This window comes from Papio anubis, chromosome X (genome assembly GCF_008728515.1).
Source record: "Papio anubis isolate 15944 chromosome X, Panubis1.0, whole genome shotgun sequence".
Lineage (NCBI taxonomy): Eukaryota > Metazoa > Chordata > Mammalia > Primates > Cercopithecidae > Papio > Papio anubis.
In genome coordinates this window covers 129,188,141-129,207,969 of record NC_044996.1, presented here as the reverse complement: position 1 = coordinate 129,207,969, position 19,829 = coordinate 129,188,141, and the positions used below count along the sequence as shown (strand labels likewise).

The following is a 19,829-nucleotide window of genomic DNA, read 5'->3' as shown; positions in this document are numbered from 1 at the left end:
GTGCTCAGCCTAAACCTTCTTTTGGCACCTCAATTCAACTTAATTAACATTTTAGAGTACTTACTCTATACAAAGCATTGCATTAGGTTATGCCATAAAGCATTTCTTAAGATACTATCCCAGTTTTGGAGATCGCAAGGGTTTCAGTCAGCTAGTAAAGACATAAATACTTTAATACCAGGCAGAGAGGCAAAAGGAAGTAGAATTGAAGAGTTTATGTTTCAAGGGTTAGCTAGTGTGGTTTTTCAGTTTATTTATTTATTTGTTTGCTTGTTTTCGTCTAAAGATAACGGGCTAGTAGTTTCTGGGCAATAGACAGTGTCCCATGGTGGCAAGAACATTGCCTGGAGACAGAATATAGGAGTCTTACTTCTCCACCTGCCACTAACTGGTATGATCTTGAACAATTTGCTTAACTTCTCTGGACTTCGTTCTTCACTTGTAAAATACAATTTTTGAATAAAATTACCTTTAAAATTCTATTATCTTATACATGTGTTATATTTAAAATATGTACAGTATTTCTAAAATTTTTCATCAAATCATCTAATTAAAATGTTCATGTATTCTAAATAGTGCTTTAGGATAAATATTTTAACTTAGCTTTTTGTACAGTATTTAGAAGACAAGGATATAATAGAGTCAAAAATAAATCTCAACCTTTGGTTTTTTGATTCTAAGAGGTTGATATTAATACTGTATTCACTTTTGCCAATTAGGGACAGTTTACCCAAATGTGATTGCCCACCATCCCACTTCACTTCCTCAGCCCTGTCAGCCTTATGATTTTTAAAATTTTGCCTTATCTATTGCCTACTATGAATGCTAGGCTTTGTCAGAGGAATGTAAAAAAGAGCCTTGAATCATTCTTTTTGCCCTCTTTGATAGACAAGTAGTTTAAAATTCTGTGCTCAGACTGTTTAACAATTCTCAAATTTCAATGGAAGGGAGACATACAAAAGAGTGCAAAAAGCAGGATTAGAATCAAGTATCCACTTGAAAATTCACTTGCTCTTCCCATCACTATGCATGGCTCCTTCTCTTTGTAACTAAGTATGCAACGAGCTTTCAAGAATGAACAGGAATGCTAGCAGCTGTAATAAATGAATCTCGGAAAAAAAATCAGTGGCTTAATACAAAGTTATTTCTCATTCATTTCAAGTACAATTGGCGGTAGGAGTGATGATGGTGGTGGTGGTTTGTGTACTCCTCTTCCTTGCAGTCATTTGGGAACTCACCCGGGTGTCATCATCCAAGTGGCAAAAGCAGGTCAGGGGAGGGAAGGAGGGAGGAAGGAAACAGACTTTCCTGTGGGAGGTTTTTATGGGCTAGATCTGTCACTTTTATTCCTATTTCATTGGCCAGATCTCAGCTTCACGGGCACGCCTAACTGCAGAGGAAGCAGCGCAATAAGGTCTAGCTGTGTGCTAAGGAAGAGAACGGGCAGGTTTTGATTACTGCTTAGCGGTCTCTGGTCTCTGCCTTACCCCCAGGGCACATTGATTCTCTCTAGCTGTTCCCTCTAGACTTCTTCCTTTCTACCCCACGTCTTTAGTTGTTGACAAAATATTTCAGAGGTGACTCCTACTTGCCATGAGTAGTTGGGAAATATTTTTAAGGTAGTGATTTTCATCAAGTAAGCATCTGACTTTTATGATGCAACCTTCAAGTTTCCCTAAGCACTCCAATTTCTGCCTTAGAATATTATAGTGAATTAGTTTGTGCAGGACATACAATGACCATATGTCATTCTCAGTTGTGCATGTAGATTTAGCTTCAGGTGAATATAACTGGGAATATTACTCTTCTAATGTTCTCGGGTTTCATGAGGTCAGTGATTAAAAAAATATTCAGATCTCAAGTTTCCTTTAGACCATGAAAATTATATTACAACTTTCTAGTTGGATATCATAGCTTTTTTTGGTATAGAGCAGTGGTTCTCAAAGTGTGGTTCCCAGACCAACAGCATCAGCATCACCTGGAAACTTGTTAGTAATGCAATTCTCAGGCCTCACCTCAGGCCTCCTGAATCAGAAACTATGGGAATGAGGCCCAGCAATCTGTATTTTCACAAGTCCTCTAAGAGAATATTCTAGAACCACTGGTTTAGCAATTTGGAGTTGAGTTAGATCATTGTTGAAGCATTTCACTTCAAGGATCAAATCAAGACATTATTTGAAATCGTTTGTTTAAAACATACAGAATCTCTCTCTTATATTGCTGTGAATTAAGAGTGACAAAGAAATTCATCGAATGAAAATATTGTGAAGAGCCCTGGGAGGTCATGAGAGCACATAGTTTTCAAACGTGTTGGTTACAGAAATCTAAGGTTCTATGAAGCATTTCTAGGGGTTTCCTAAAAGAAAATGTTCATACATTTGGTTGATGACTATCCTTTGACCATCCAGGGTTTGTCTCTAAACTTGAAATTCTGTGTCAGAAGAAATGGAGCTTTAGGACCAAGTCAATATCTTATTCGTCTTTATATCTTCATTACCTTCCAGAGTGCCCCAGTATAAAGCAGATACCTAACAAACATTTACAATATATGGATGGATGGAATAGGCATTTCATGGATTCAAGTGTTTAAGTAACTTTTACTAATATTCTGGGGTCATTTTTTAAAAAATCATTTTGGATAGTTTATTCTAGTTGCTATTATATAATACTGACTGCTTTATGTATGCCGCCAGTCTTTTCAGCAGTTTAGGATTTTATCCAGTAGATATTAAGAACAATGCCTACAACTCCGAGAAAGAGGGGGTGCAGAGAGAAAGAGAAACTTACATGAAGATAGTGTTTGTTCCATTTCTTTTTTTTTTTTTTTTTTTTTTGAGACGGAGTCTCACTCTGTCGCCCAGGCTGGAGTGCAGTGGCCGGATCTCAGCTCACTGCAAGCTCCGCCTCCCGGGTTCACGCCATTCTCCGGCCTCAGCCTCCTGAGTAGCTGGGACTACAGGCGCCCGCCACCTCGCCCGGCTAGTTTTTTGTATTTCTTAATAGAGACGGGGTTTCACCGTGTTAGCCAGGATGGTCTCGATCTCCTGACCTCGTGATCCGCCCGTCTCGGCCTCCCAAAGTGCTGGGATTACAGGCTTGAGCCACCGCGCCCGGCCCCATTTCTTGAAATGTCTATAAAAATATGCTACTGCATGTTAATCTTTTCAGTGACTAACCCAGAATTTCTTCCTCAACCTTGGCACTAGTGACATTTGGGGCTGGATCATTCTTTGCTATGGGATCTGTCTTGTACATTGCAGGATGCTGGGCAGCATCCCTGGTCTCTGCCCACTAGATGCTGGCAGCATCACCTACTACTCCTAGTTGTGACAATCAAAATGTCTCCAGACACTGACAAGTGTCCCCTGGGAGGCAAAAGGGCCCAGGCTGAGAATCACTGCTCTATCCTAATGTTAATAGGGCAGTAGTAATTTTCCTGCATTTTATTCAAAGCTATGGAAACAGGCTTCGAGAAAGAGCATATGTTCCACATTTCTCTTTAGCTCATTGTTGAGGACTTTGGCAGTGACAGCTCTATCTATTTTGAAATGATTTGGTTCACAAATCCTCATTATTTTAGGCCATTTTTCTCCCTGGAACAACTTTATCTTTGGAGATGCAAATTCACAAACTCTAAGCATCTTTTTTACACTTTCTGTGATCTTCTACAAGGCTTCAGCACTGAATTCCGTTATTGGGCATTTTTATTTAATAATTTCTAAATAATCTATAGACTGGCTAAAGGAACTCTGTATAAGTCCATAATACAGAGCTAGCAACTAACTGAATGGTTTTTATCTATTTCGTTACAATAGTTTAAAAAATTATTTAAGAGAAAACCTAAGTAAAATGTAGTAATACCTTGTATTACTTCCTACTGCAAGATTCTGTCCATGAAAAGAAAGTCACCATTGCTTCTGGGATTTACTTCCCGGTATCTAAAGAATATGCTAACAATTCTAGTTCGTGATTTATTTTAGATGTTATCTATTTTCTTCCCTTTAGCACATGAGGATTTAGCATTATTTCAACCTCCCCTCACTTCTGCTCCTCCATAATATCAATACACTACAATTTTTCTTTAAATGTTTAAATGACGAGCTGACAGTGTATCCTGACATCCTTATCGACATCCTCATGTAAATGTTCTCTCTCTTATTTTCCACGTGGGTATGTGTTTTAAATAGTCCCTTTAAAAAAAAAATTTAATGGTATTTTGAGAGAGTGAGAGGATAAAAGTATATGGCCATCACATAATTAATAGGAAACTAAAATTATTTTTGAAAACTTTGGAAAGATTACATAAAAAGTCTCAAAACTTTATTGTTAGAAGGTAAAGATTTCTATTTTCCCCTCACCTCTTACATTTAGCATAAATGACAGTGAAGCATTTTTTTCAAATCTAAGAAACAAGTATAAAATCTGATTTTTAATTTTTCATGAAACGAATTTTGTATATAATTCTTATATCATTATTAATACCAATAAATCAGGACCATGTAGAAAACAAAAACAGAGGATTAGAAAAGATAACCAATTGACATGACAGATGAAGAAGATACTAGGTGAGAAGAAACATGTATATAACAAAGCCTACCATTGGGAAATTGTGGGAATCAAAGTCAAGCAGTTAATTACTAACAAAGATGGCAACCATGTTTCTTTTGTCTTTCACAGTGAATGCATAATTAGCACTTAATACTAAGACTAGGGAATAAACCATCTATAATCTACTGAAAAAGACCATCTGCTTCTATAAATTTTGTTCTCATACACTTGCCAAAAGAAGAGAACATATTAACAAAATAATGGGCCCTGCACTGGTAATTGCTAGGTTGTTTGCAGTTGTGCTGCTGCTATTAGAATTTAATAAGCCATTCCTTCTGCTAAATTAATAAGCAGCCAAGATTATGTAATAGCTGCTTTCAGCTGCTAATTATTTTTCCCACAATTCCTTCCCCTCCCTACCCCTACCCCCACCTTTTTTTGGCTAGGAGCAGGAAGGGAGACTGCCAGTATGTCATCAGCAAGTCTCCCGTCCTCATTTTCAGAGCCACAGAGCAACATTAGGAGGATAATCAGTTTAAACTTGGAGGTGGCTATCTCAGGAACCTTGAGGATGTAAGTGTTTTGAACAGAAAAAGAGAAAAGAAGCATTTGAATTCAGAGGGCGAGTTTTCATTGTGTAGCATTAGAGCTATCTTTTAACTGGTTAATGGCATCTGTTTCTTGTAGTAAGAGAGAAATGGGACATTTGAAAGTACCTTTGGGGCATGACTGGGTAGGGAGAAATCTGTTGGGGGCGAAGGGGACCTAAAGAACTACAGAAAGTCAGCTCTGTGCCATGTGTCATCCCCTTTCTTTAATATTCCAGTATACATTAATCATACATGTTAGTAGGAGACTTTGCAAGCAGCATAGTAGTGCTTGAAAAGGGGAAGTATTACACATTTTTTTGTTTTGTCATACAAAGGCCTTTTTTAAAATGCCCCCAAAACTACTGTCTTAGTTTCGTAGATACTAAAATGCACACAAAAAGAATATAATTCCTAATAAAGGATTCCTTTACATTGATTACATTTAGCTTCGTGAAAAAATTAGCATTTCTTTTTTTACTTTAGGCCATTAAAAAAATTCTGGCGACTATACCTAGGAACCTCTGCAAAAGGGACATGGCCCAACAAAAGCAATTTTCTCGCTTCCTTTGTAGGAACCTAGGTGACTCGGATAATGAATAGCATGCGATATGGGAAACCCGTGGCTCTTCATGGAAGGTCACCTAATCCCGTGGGACTCCCCTTTCCTTATCTGTAAATGACTAGATGATTCATCCATTCTATCATTCAGAAAATTACGAACATCCATTATGCCCCGGCATTACGCTCAGCATTACAGCTCTTAACAAATTTATCATTTTATGGTCTTTATCAGTCAACTCACATTTATTGTGTTATACACCAGGCAGTGAACTAGACTGGGATGCAAAATGAATACAACTCAAGGTGTGCTAAATAAAGGCTAACGGGCATGTGGGTGAAAGAGGGAATCGCTCTTACAGGGTTTTAGGGTGAGGCTTCATAGGAGATGTGACATTTGAGAGCAAGGACATGCCAGGCACAGCAAGTCGTCGGCAGTGCTAAACTGGAACCCAGGCGGCTGGTGGGGCGACCCAGTGTGAAGGAAGCGGGATCTCGAAGGTGAGGTGCTGTCCGGGCTTTTCAGCCGAACGGATGGTAACTCCGCAGCACCGAGGATGGGCGAGGCGAGCCCAGGGAACAGACTCCCGCGAAGCTTGGGGCGAAAGGTGTCTGGGCTAGGGCTGGAGCAGTGCAATGGGAAGGAGAGGCCGGATTCCGGACAATTTTGAGGCAGAATGATAGCAAAATGCCCGTGAATGGGTGACGAGCTCCACAGAAGAGCTGACTTGTTTTTCCAGAGTTGCAGCACTCCCTCGTCTCCTCCCACCCTTGTCGTCAGCCGTCACACCTCCCCGACCCACCCTCTGGGGACACAGAGAATCATTAGAGCTCAAACGAGGCTCTTCGCTGTCTGGAACTTCCCGGCCCCGCACCTCCCGCTAGGCTGAGGACGCTGCAGAATCCCGTCCTCCTATCATTAAACAGGCAGCATAGCCGCCCGCGCGCGTCCCGGAGGCACCAGCAGGAGTGCGCGGGCGCGCGGGCCCGGCAGACGCCGCTTCCGGGTCACGTGGCCCGGCTTCCGGTTCGCACCACCCCCTCAGCGAAGAAGCCTCCAATCGGCTTCCTTGGATTCAGCGGTTACCTGCGCTGCCTCCGGTGCCGCTGGCAACTGCTGAGCCGCTTCCCGCGCGTCGCCTAGCCCGCCCCTCAGCTCGCCGCAGCCCCGGCTCCTCCCTCGTCCGGCCCCCGGGGCGGGGTCTGTCAGCTTGCCCTCCCCTCTCCGCCTAAGCCTGCCCTCCGCCAGCCGGGTCCCCTCCCCACAGCACCACGGCTTCTCTTCCTCAGCACGGCGACAGGGGCTTCCCCTTAGCCGCCGCCGCCGCCGCCGGCCGAGCTCCGCCGCGCCCGCGGCCCGCGGCCGCCGTAAGTCCCCGGGGACGAAAGGGGGCGCCGGGGATGGAGAGGGGGAGGGAGGGCTGGGCGCGCCCCCCGCCACCCCGCGCGCGCCCCGCGACCCCACCCCGAGCCTGCCCGGCCCGCCACTGGGTCGCCGCGCCTGCAACTCACTTCTCTCAGGGTCCGCGTCCTCCGCACCACTCCGCGCCGCGCCCGGGGATGTGGGGGCCAGTCCCGGGCTCCGCGACAGCCCCGCGGCACCTGTGGTTCGGGAATCGCCTCAAGTTTTGCGGGGCGTTTTCGGGAGGGGCCGGGGGCGGTGGCGGCCGAAGACTCTTGGCGCCCCCTGCGCGGCGGCGGATGCCATTGTCTGCTCCGCTCCTTGCCTGTCACCTCGCCCGGGCTTGGTCAGTGATGGAGTGTGGCCACGGGAGTTGGGGGGAGGCACCGGCGACGGCCGGACCCGAGGAACGCTGGCCCCGAGCCCGCGCCGCGGCGGAGCCCATTGTTTTTAATGCCAATCTCGAGGAATTGTGGTGCCCTGTGATTTGCGGCAAAATCAAAGCGTTGGTTTTTAACACGAGGGAAGGAATACTCGTGCCTTGCAACCGGGTTTCGTCCCGTGTTAGGACATAATTTATTTTAAGGAGAATACATTGTTTTTTCGTCCTGCAAAGTGGTAGGGCGGGTACAGGACCCTGCTCCAGACAGCCTTGAGCCCATACTCTTTGCAAGCAAACCCTCACCCTTTCTGGTCACCAAGATCTAGGAATACGAGGTCCATTCTTTTCCAAGTTCTGGTAACGGGTTTGCAGTAAATGTCCAGTTGATGCTTCACTTGCTGCCCCCTTCGAATGCCGCTATCTTCAGGACTTGCACGGGAGGCACTTTGGTATCATCTAATAATGTCCTTATATTTTGTTCCCCTGACGCATTTTAAGTGAGGTAATCAGACCATTTTAACTTTACTAAAGTTGAATTGCCACGTCATAAATTTCTAGATATCTTGTTGATACCTTTTTGGGTGGTTATAAAAAACGACGATAATTTCTTACCGAAATTTAGGGCCCATTTTTATTCTACATTGGTTCTGTAAATTTCCCCTCCCCGTGTTCAAATTCAAGATGGTGTGGTGAATCTTGAGAATCGTGCTTGCAGTAACGCTGTTAAAGGAACTTACAGTGGTTAAAAGAAAAAAGGATACCTATGTGAATTCTGGCTTTAAATTACCTTTGTAGAAACAATACTTCTGTTTGCAGTTGAGATGACCCATTGAATTACAAAAAGCTTGGGTTAAAAATGAAACATGCAGACTAATCAACACATTTGCGATCACAAATAAATACATACAAATTAGTTTAAGTATAAAACACACTAGAATTCAGCATCCACTCTATCTGTAGATACTATTTTTTAAAAGTATTTCATGTGTTTCAATACTAAATCTTATTTAACAAGTGTAAATCTTATTGTGGCCTTTTAAATGTTTGTTTTCTTTTTCATAATACTACATTAACTCAGTTCTAGATTTTGTACATATTTAAGTTGGAATGTTTTAAAAGTAAGATGAAAACATACTTTTTTATTAAGGAAAATTTGTAGTTATGGGATTTTTCGGTTAATATTTTGGATCATTCTGTTTTGCTTGAAATATGCCATCATAAACCGACGAGAGCATTCTAAGATATAAGCTACTGTCTACAAGTAGTTCACCCTGGAACTAGAACGGCCTCAGGGTGAAAAATAGCAGGTCTTCCGTTTCTTTCAAAAATACCCAAATCAATTGATGTCTACCATTTTCTTTTGATACATATAGAGAGTGCGCAATGTATAGCACAGGTAGAAAATAGTTTCTTAAATTGAAAGAGTGGTCTTTATTTTTCTTCAAAAATTTCGCTTCAGCTTATTACAAATTTTTCTTTTTTCTCTTGCACACTCCCCTCCAAACTTAACGTGGAACAGGGTGGGATTGGAAGGTTTGCATCTAGAGAAGATCTGTCCAAAAGAATTTCTTGCTATTTTAATTGGCATAGAAATATTGATGGCTAGTAATCATTTGTCATTTAAATGCCCCATCCCCCAAAGCTTCTCTGTGAAACACATAATCTTAACTTTATTGATTCAAAGTATTACATGTAATCTTGATTTTATTTATCTTAACAGATGCAGTTTATGTTGCTTTTTAGTCGTCAGGGAAAGCTTCGACTGCAAAAATGGTATGTCCCACTATCAGACAAAGAGAAGAAAAAGATCACAAGAGAACTTGTTCAGACCGTTTTAGCACGGAAACCTAAAATGTGCAGCTTCCTTGAGTGGCGAGATCTGAAGATTGTTTACAAAAGGTATAATTTTTATTTATCATAAAGGTGAAATAGAATCAAATGTCAGGTCATTTAGGAAATTGCAGACTTTTGAGTGATGACATTTATAAATAATGATTAATAAAGATTTAGATGAAATAGGTTTAAGGTAAAGCTTTGTGTTTTTAAAATAACTGGTGTTTTCACTGGTAATTACTGAGGCTGGAATGATAAAGGCAGGGAAATCATTTGAAAACTAGTTATATAATTGAAGGCATAAATGATTATTCATGCTTAATCATCTTTATAGAAGAGTTTAATGAATTCACTTCATTGCAGGGGAAAGTAGGGTCAGTATTTTAAATTGTGTGAGTAATTATCTGAATTTAGACAAGTATAGATAGTCTAATCCTTTTTCTCCGAAAATCTATAAAGCAATGACTAATATTTGTCATGCCTTTTATCTGATTTTTAGAATCTTACGTATAAATACCTTGAATATGTAGACTATTTCAATCACATAGCTGTTTTAAAAACTTTATGTGTATAAGAGATCTGTTTGTGAGTAGTGTTTATTAACTTTAAGTACCCTTGTTGCTATGGTGGGGGTGCAGTTAAATATGACAGATAATTTTGCCAAGGACAGATTTTTTAAAATTTTGATGTTACAAAATGACTCATAGATTGGCTTTTAACACTGAAAATTTTTTTAATGCTATACATCTTTATTTTATAAATATCTGAATCCCTGAATACCCTAAAATAAATTTCTCAAGATTGTTCTAAGTAGGGTAAAAGAAATAAACTTTCTTCTTTTACAGAACATTTTTTGAGGGGACATTTACTTCATTCCCCATTTGTTTCTTTTTGAATTATTTACTGAATTTAAGATAAGAGCATTTCTGCATATAAAAAGTTCTCTTGTGTGGGGAATATGCATGGAAGTAACAGTATGGGATAAAATGAGGGTGGGAGAGAAGTCTGGTTTTCTTCTCGGCTTCCATTTATTGCACTCCAGATATGGGTTGGATATTTTGTCAGGGAGATGACTGGGAAGAAATGGAGATTACAAGACATAGAGAGTTTCTTAAATATTGAGGACTCCTCTTTATTATTGAATGATCTTTGGTGATTTAGTATCTTTGGGTGATTTTGTATCCAGTGTTTGGTTTGGTCTTATTAAAGATCATAGAAAAATCATATCATTTGAGAGGTGAGAGATGTTTTACAGTAATCTAGTCAGGTGATTTTGTTCTGTTTTGTTTCGTTTTAAGCTTTTTGCCCCATGGGTAGAACCATAAATATAATGACTGGAAGTGAGGCTGCTCCACGTGAAATCAGAAACGGGGATCCTGTATCCTGGCTCACTTGGCCTTTACCCCTCTGCACAGGAGACAGTTCCTGAGTTTGCAAACTGCCGTTGTTGATCAAACTTCAATTTTTTAATGAATGCGAATTTGGGAGAGGTGACTTGTCTAGGGCCATATGCCAGTTAGTGATTGACCTGGGGCTGCAACTCAGATCTTAAGCTTGGAGGCAAAGATTTTAAACAGGGCTGGAAAAAGATCAGGTTTACATATCTTAAAAGACTGAACTGGGACAATGGATGAGGGCAGGAGGGGCTGAGACTGGCACCTACAGAATCAGTAGGAGACTATTTGAGATCCTGAACCCATTTGCTGGAAAGGAGGGCTATTACTAAATAGCCATTATCAAATAGGTAGGTTTGATAAGACTTGGTCACCTCTAGAAGTGGGAAGAACATGGGAGGCGGAGGCAGGAGAATCGCTTGAGCCCGGGAGTTAAAGCCCAGCCCTGGCAACTTAGTGAGACCCGCCGTCTCTACAATAAAAACAAACAAACAAACAAAAAAGTTAGCTGGACATGGTGGCATGCACGTGTAGTCCTAGCTGCTCTGGAGGCTGAGGTGGGAGGATTGATTGTGCCTGGGAGTTCAAGGCTGCACTGAGCCCTGTTTGGGCCACTGCACTCCAGCCTAGGTGACAGAGTGAGACCCTCAACAACAACAACAACAAAAAGTGGAGAGAGCAGCGAAGGAAAGGGAGGAGTGGTGTGACCTCCACATTTCTGGTTTGCTGATGGGGTACAAGGTGAGCTAGAGAACTCAGCTTATTTTGGGGCAAGTTGATTTTGGGGATGTCTATGTGACTTTCATTAAGAGAAGCCTGATTTTCTGGTGGGATGTGGTTGGCGTAGGTATGGAAGTCTGGGGAAAATAAGACAAAGTATTAGATCACCAGCATTCAAGTGGCAGGCAAAGGAGGTGAAGAAGGGACCTTCAGAGTGGAATGAGAAGTTTCACCAATGCCAGATGTTGCATAAAGTTCAATGAAAGTGAGGAAGGAATCTGGTAGATTTTACAGTGAGCATTTCATATAATGCCCTTTGCCAGATCATTTTCAGTGGAATAGTGGAGATAGAACTCTCGATGTAATGGGGCGAAGTGTGAAGAGGTGGAGAAATTTAAATAGCATGTGTAGACTATTTTGGGGAACTTAGCTGTGAAGGACAGGAGACGAGGTGGTAACCACTCATAGACATAGGAATAGGGGACAAGGTTTTTAAAAAAGAAGGTGTGAGAGGCTTAAGCTTATTTCTAGATAGGGGAAGGAGTCCCCCGTGTGGAGGAGGAAAATACCAGCAAGGGATTCAATCCCAGGAATGGGCTTTTATGGGAAGAAAGGAAAGCACTGCTTGGTGTTCATGTACATGTCACTCAGCCCGTCCGTCCGTGTTGAGCCACTGCTTTTTCTTTTAAAAGCTACAAAGACCCAACTCTGATACTTATATCAAGCACCTTTAAATAAAAGGTGGACTTAAAAAAATAACAGCTTTATTGAGATATCAGTCATATATAAAAGGTGGAATTTATCAGCTCTTTCTCTATGTGTTCCCCCTTCCATTTCATACTGAAAACCTCATCTGCTCTACCACTTATGGACATTTTTTTTGTTGGTATAAACAGGTGATTTGTTTTCCCTACTGCTGGAAGTGAAGAGCTTTTTAAGCAAGAGAATTACTGCTTAGCTCCTGAGAAAGTTTGGACTGGGACTTTTGCTGTTCATATCAGCAAGTGATTTTTGTTGTTTTTGTTAAATTATTTCATCTACATTCTTCATCCTGAGTATTTGGCATACAAATTCCCCCTTTTGAGGGGGGAATGATGGATAAGAATAATTAATATTAGCTGAAAAGACAGACTGAAAATCTGGGGACTTAAGTTCTGTTCCCTTTGTAACATTAGCTAGTTTTATGACTTTAAACAAGTCACTTTGTTTCCTTATCTCTAAAATAAATGTTCTTGAGGATCCCTTCAAGACAGAATACTATGCTTTTTTGATTTCTGTTTTGTGTAGCATTTTGTGGAAGAGTCACTGGATTAAGGTCTTTTAAAATTAATTTAAAAACGTATATATCTCCAAATTACTAGCTTGAGAATTTGTTAAAGAATAATTATTGATTTTCTTTACTAACAAAAGAATTTTTAATGACATACCAGTGAGTATTGAGAACACTTTAGCTACAGTCACCCACAGTCAGCTGATATTTAGCTGATATTTAGCTGACTGCGGAGAAGTCATGTGTTTTGAATATAAGAATAGGCACTTTCAGATGTTCTCTGAGTGCCAGTAATTAGAGTAAGCCTTAATCCACTGTGCTAAAAATAACCAAACATACCTTTCTTCTTACTAGTCTATTATTAATTTTACTTCAGTTTTAGACTTACAAATAGGCACTAAGAGAACAAAATGAGCTCATTATTGAATTTTTAAAAACCACTTGGTCCTAAATATAGGAAGTACACTTCAGGTTCTCTTGGTAATCTTTTACTAAATCAGTATGGCATTTTTTATTTCTCTCCTCTTCAAAGCTCTTAAAATATTGTTTTGAGCATATTTTAATTTTTGCCAGGTATGGGATTACTTTAATGCAATTGCTGGCTATAGTTTTTAATGTAAAACTTGGGCTCTAGAGTCAAATTGCTGTTCCTAGGCAGGTTACTCAAACCTGGGTCTCTTATCAATGCAAGTAATAATGGTATCTCATGGATACGGTTGTTGTGAGGATTAGAATGGTAAAATATGCAAAAGCCTTAGCTAACATTTAGTGTCCCATGTAGGGTGAGGATTCAGTGAATGGTACTTAATTATTATGCTTCTGTTTTTTCTTTCCCTAAGCTTTCTGGAAAGAGGCACATCATTATCCTGATAGCTATCTGTTCACCTACACCAAAGAATTCATTAATTTGATTATTCTTTTTCCATTCTGAGTGAAAGTAAACATTACTGGCTGGGGCTTAGACACATCGTTCCTGATGATTTTTAAATTAATGCTTCCAAGTGATTCATGCAGTTTAGGACCTTTGACTAGTGTTTAAGTGCTTTTTATTTGTAAGGAAAGAGGCAGTACTGTGGATAAGGAGCGAGGATGGTAAGAGCATTAGATTGTTTAATAGTAGCATGAGGAAATCTTAGAGTAAAAGGAATTTTACTTGAAACTGTTAGTAAACTTTGTATAATAAATTATTTAGCATTCTGTTCCTGTCAGCTAGTCATATCTGGTTTTTAATCTACCATTTTTATGTCAGTCCCTTTAATCTTTAGTTTTCTTAAATCAGGGAATCTTATGTATCATTTATCAGTTTCCCCAAATTCCAAGTTCTATTTAATGAGCACGGGTTAGGGAGGATGGAGAGTTGGAATACTCCATTCTCTTTTAAATAGATAGACAAAAACAGAGTAGTGATGGGAAAGAGAGGGAGCACTTTGTTAAAGTTGGCATTGATGCCCTGTTTTGTCTTCCATGACTTATTCCCTTCACAATGATGATAAATGAACACATGTGAATACCTCCTCTCAATAAGACTGCAGGAGCCCCACCATTTTAAATAACTTACTGAGTGTGGAAGACACGTAGAGTAGACATGCACAAAGTCATGATAAATATGCCAAGTGAGTTTGTATGACACAGTGGAAAAAGGCCTGGAGTTAAGGTCAGAAGATAAGGTCTCTTATCCCACTACTAGCACTTGTAGGCGCTGTACTCTTAAGCCTCGGTTTTTGTTTTTTGTTTTTTTTTGTCTTTTTTTAATCTGTAATCAATGATGAAAGATAGTACTTGCTGTTGAAAACATCAAATAAGATGAAATGTTTTAATAATGAAATTAATGCTGTTGTGTGAATACTAGTTATTTTCACACTAAGGAGCAAGAATTCATTGAGACTCAAAACAGGTTGTTTGTGTTATTTTGTATACAGTATTATTTTACATTAATGCTATGAGCAGTAACTGCCCATTGTGTTTTCTAAAAATCAATTAAGTGATCTTCAGTGAAAATTATAATCTCCACTGAGATATTCTATGTTTAGCCTATCTTAGGTTTTCATTTTCTTTCTTTTCAAAAGGCTTAAGTACATGTAAACCATTTTAAAATGCCCTTTTAATCCTCCTCAAAGGACTTGGTATGCCTCAAGGTTGAAGTTTTGCTTCCTTGGGTCAAGCATCACCTGATTCCGTATGCTAGAATCCTAATTTGAAGGAAAATATAAGTTTCCCAACCGTATTCCCTCTTCTAGGGTAAATAAACTACACTTCAGTTCAACAGTGTAGAACTTGGTAAATTTGAGGACAGGTCTCTGTTTCCCTTAAGTGATAGGAACTTTCTGTTCTCTTTCTCTAACTTCTGTAATAACGTGGAGCTGTTGTTCTTTTCGTGTGGTTTATTCCACAATCCTAGAAACCTTTTTAAAAATAATTATATGCTGTTAGAAGTCAAGAGCATAGTTACCCTTGGGGATGGGAGGTTGTGACTGGGAGAGGGTAGCAGAGGAGTTTCAGGGTTCACTAGTGTTCAGCTTCTTGATCTGGGTGCTGGTATATAGTTGAGTTCACTTTGAAAATTTATTGAGCTTGTAGGACTTAAGGTCTTCTCTGTGTGTATATTATACATATTCCAATAAAATATCCCAAAATATTGACCTCATCTTGACATTATCTTCAACAAGTCCTCCGTCAGTTGAAAGGTTTCATTTTCTTCTCTGTACTTATAGTTTGAATTAATCTGTTATGTATTTTGTTTTAATTAAGTAAACTTAGGAAAAACCTGGGTCTGCTGTGTTTTAAAATGTTTATAGAAAAGAACCTGAAAGGAAGAAGGGCAAAATCACTTATTCTTTCTAAGTGGTATGATTATTTTGTTTTTTTCTTTTTGCTTGCCTATGCTTTTCAAAATTTCTCTTATGCATTTATTACTTTTGTAGTCTACGAGAAAAATCTGTACTGTTGTGAAAGAAGAAATAAACTGTATAAACTTGGGGCCTTTCATAATAGGATGTGAAAATATATTTAGAAAACATGATTACAGGGTAATAGTTTTTTTCACATTTGTACTTCGTTACAGATATGCTAGTCTATATTTTTGCTGTGCTATTGAGGATCAGGACAATGAACTAATTACCCTGGAAATAATTCATCGTTATGTGGAATTACTTGACAAGTATTTCGGCAGTGTGAGTAGTATTTTATTTTAGGAAATTGAATGCCATAGTATTTTTTGGAACCTTTTCTCTAACAAGTTTATTATTTGGTTGTCTTGGGGATTCTAACCGCAGGAGAGGGCGGGAATGACTATTTCTTGTCAGTGGGCCTGGTCAGTTCCTAACTTTCAGAATTGCTGGCCCTGCAGACGTAACTCATTTAATTAAGATGGTGAGGATGAGGTTTAAAATAGTGAAATATAAACAAGTCCAACGACAAACATTAATATCCTGTAAGTGCTTAGTATAGAATTTAGATTTGGTTAGCAGTTCTGATCATGTTACCCAGGAAATACATGTTTAAAGATCAGTTTTTATTACTAGAAATTATTAAGTTGCCCACATTGGGAACATGCAGAGCCCAATCTTATTTAGCTTGTAGGAATATGTTTTCAAGTACTTGAGATTTGGAAATTAAGCTTACTTAAACCGGTGATACTTAGTCATATTTAGAAAGAGTTAAGATTGATTCACTCTGATTTGATTTTATTCACTACCTGGTAGTGAATAAGCATCTTAGGCTTCTGCAAGTTTTAACAATTTTTTCTTTTCTTTTTTTTTTTCCTTTTCAGGTCTGTGAACTAGATATCATCTTTAATTTTGAGAAGGCTTATTTTATTTTGGATGAGTTTCTTTTGGGAGGGGAAGTTCAGGAAACATCCAAGAAAAATGTCCTTAAAGCAATTGAGCAGGCCGATCTACTGCAGGAGGTAAGCTACTTGTTCTCTTCACTAGGCACTAGCATGTTTTGCTCTTGCTGGGGAAGTCTCAGTCATCATTCTTACAGTTTCAGAAATTACTCTGAAGCATGCTTGGCATGTAGTGTCCATCCATTTGCAGTTTATTGACTGGAATATGTGTCAGTCACGTCAACTCAGTTATCTATGGCTGGATGGTTCAGTTTGGAGATAGTCTATCGGTCAGGCCTCTTCCCGATGGCCCTTTTTGGACCCTAAAACACTGGAGTCTAAACCTTTAGAGGACAGACTACTTGAAGAAGGGAAAAGATTGGCTGAAAGTAGCAGTAGGTTGAGAACTCTCCATCTATTGCTTCAAATTGTTTAAGATAACCCCCTTTTTCATTAGTGTAGATAATCAGGAGTTGACTGTGAGATTATGACATTTTAATTCCAAATTGGCTCATATTTTTACCTCATGTCCATTAAATGCAAAAGTAGCCAACCAAATGATAGTGTTTTCTAATTATACTTCTTGTAGAAACTTCTAGTTTTTTTGGCGTTAGCAAAACTAAACAGTATTTGCATTTCTCTTTGCTCTTCTTAAATAACAAACCATGTTCTGTCAAACTGCATTTTTGTCTTACCTCCATATCCCCAGATGTGTAACTCCCTTTTCTTTCTAATTACCATAGTCATCTTGGGTTAATCGTGCAGTTGATGCTGATAACTTTCTATTTCTGAAGCTTAACATTTCGTAGATAAGACTACCTTTTTCTAAAAACTTAATGATACCTTAATTCAGATACCAAATTGAATTATACTTTAGAGCTAATTGTGATTTTTATCATATGGAAAGCTTACAGCATGAGAAGTGATTAGTAAATACTGAAAAATGAAATGTGTTTTCACTAAAGTAGTTGTTAAGTGTGTGTATGCATGTATATAAAAGTCTTGAATATTTTTGGCTCACTGGTTCATTTTCCAGAAGCATTGAAAATATGGTTTTGTATTTCCAGTTTATTTTAGTCCCTTCTTTGTTACATACTTGTTTATCAGTTTGTTCTTTTTTTAGTCACCAAAGGAGACTTTAAGTCCCATTTTTTAGCCTTGGATGCATTCAGTTTTAAGGGAATGAAATAAGGGGAGAAGAGTAACTTGCTTTCTCCATTTTAACTTCTTAACTCTTGGACTCTGTGAGGAAGGGAAAGCTATTTGAGAATCTCACTGCATCAGTCACTGACTGGGACAGTTGTGGGGATTGCTTGAAGCTGAGATGACATCATCTGAATAGACATCTACTAAATGTCAGACAATGCATTGTACACTTAATGATCTTGTAGTTATCAGAAGAGTGGTTAAGGTGCCTGCAAAGGTGAAGTATTAGATTGGCAGCCCTCATGCCATCTACTCTTCAGTAGTGAAATGAACACAGACCCTTTGCCTTGTGTGTACAGTTTGCGACAGTGGTTTACCAATTGATTGGAAATGTTATTCTGGAGGTTTGTTTTTAATATCAGGTGTGCTGACTATAAGCATATACTCTACTATTGTAAAATTGGTTTTTAAAGTTAGTATCTCCTTATTTTGCTGTTCACTTATCAGACTTTTTAAAAAATTAGGTCAAAACCAGGATTAGAAATTGGAAATTTTTCATGTATGTCTTCCCTTGATCACTTTCATATTTTGTCACAGATCTGTATTCTGCTCTGTCAGAACATGACATTTCTTCCAAGTTTTACCATCATTTCCTGATTAATTACATTTGCTTTAAAATGTATTTAAAGTTATTGAAGTTCAACTTTTAATTTTAATATTTTTCCTGGAGAGTAAATTTTTGTTTGTTTGTTTAAGATGGAGTTTCGCTCTTGTTGCCCAGGCTGGAGTGCAATGGCACGATCTTGGCTCACTGCAACCTCTGCCTCCTGGGCTCAAGCGATTCTCCTGCCTCAGCCTCCCGAGTACCTGGGATTACAGGCTTACACCACCATGCCTGGCTAATTTTGTACTTTTAGTAGAGACAGGGTTTCACCATGTTGGTCAGGCTGGTCTCGAACTCCTGACCTCAAGTGATCCGTCCCCCTTGGCCTCCCAAATGCTGGGATTAAAGGCATGAGCCACCGCGCCCGGCTGTGCCTAGATTTTTAAATGCTACTGGGAAATTGCTGTAGACCTTAGAATATGACAGCAATGTTAAGTTTACCATAGAGCATATATTTAGTATTTAAATATACTAGAGGATAAAAACATTATTGCAGATCCATATTTATTTGTGTGTGTATATGTACATATTTATATATATTTCCCTGTGGGAGTATTTTAATAGTTAATGTTGTCCTTCTGTTTGAAGTACTATTTTTATGTCTTTTTTTTTTTTTTTTTGAGTTGGAGTTTTGCTTATCACCCAGGCTGGAGTGCAGTGGTGCAATTTCGGCTCACTGCATCCTCCGCCTCCTGGGTTCAAGCAATCCTCCTGCCTCAGCCTCCCAAGTAGCTGGGACTACAGGTGCACACCGCCATGCCCAGCTAATTTTTGTATTTTTAATAGAGACAGGGTTTCACCATGTTGGCCAGGCTGATCTCAAACTCCTGAAAGGTGATCCACCCACCTCGGCCTCCCAAAGTGCTGGGATTACAGGTGTGAGCCACCGTGTCTGGCCTATTTTTATGTCTTTAATTGGAGAAAATAAGTGTAGAGAGAAAAGCATAGGATGACTATGGTTGGTCCCATGTAAAATTTTCCTTACCCCCTTGTAACCTTTGTTTAAAATAAAGAAATGACTACTGTTAATTACAGTTCCTTTGTCTTTAGAAGAAAGCTGTGGTCCTACTTCTCTTCTGTGACTGCTTTTACATTGCTTTGTACACAAACGAAACTGAGTTCTACATTGAGACATTGTCTATTTAGCAGTCTGAGTGAACCATTTTTCTTAGCCATGTAGGTCTTGGGGAAGCAGTAGGTGGTGGTCCATTCTGAATTTAGAGTGAGAATACATTGTAGGTTAAGGCCATTACGAAGCCAAGCTCAAGTCTGTGTGGAGCAGTAAGGCTTCAGGTTATTCTGTTCTCTTAATCAACATACTCTGAAAAGAAATGTAGGAATGACAAGATGCATGTTTCTTTTTTTTTTTTTTTTTTTTTTTTGAGACAGTCTTGCGCTGTGTCACCCAGGCTGGAGTGCAGTGGCGCGATCTCGGCTCACTGCAAGCTCCGCCTCTCAGGTTCACGCCATTCTCCTGCCTCAGCCTCCGAGTAGCT

The 19,829-nt window shown here is 39.4% G+C and overlaps 1 protein-coding gene across 1 annotated transcript; it reads left to right on the top strand.

The window, feature by feature from the left end:
- Positions 1 to 6,742: 6,742 nt before the first annotated feature.
- On the top strand, positions 6,743 to 18,413 carry AP1S2 (adaptor related protein complex 1 subunit sigma 2). Its single transcript, XM_031660511.1, has 4 exons — positions 6,743 to 7,064; positions 9,201 to 9,379; positions 15,759 to 15,867; positions 16,467 to 18,413. Exons 2-4 carry the CDS (start codon positions 9,201 to 9,203, stop codon positions 16,740 to 16,742), a joined length of 564 nt encoding a protein of 187 aa, XP_031516371.1. The 5' UTR covers positions 6,743 to 7,064; the 3' UTR covers positions 16,743 to 18,413.
- The last annotated feature ends 1,416 nt before the right edge of the window (positions 18,414 to 19,829 follow it).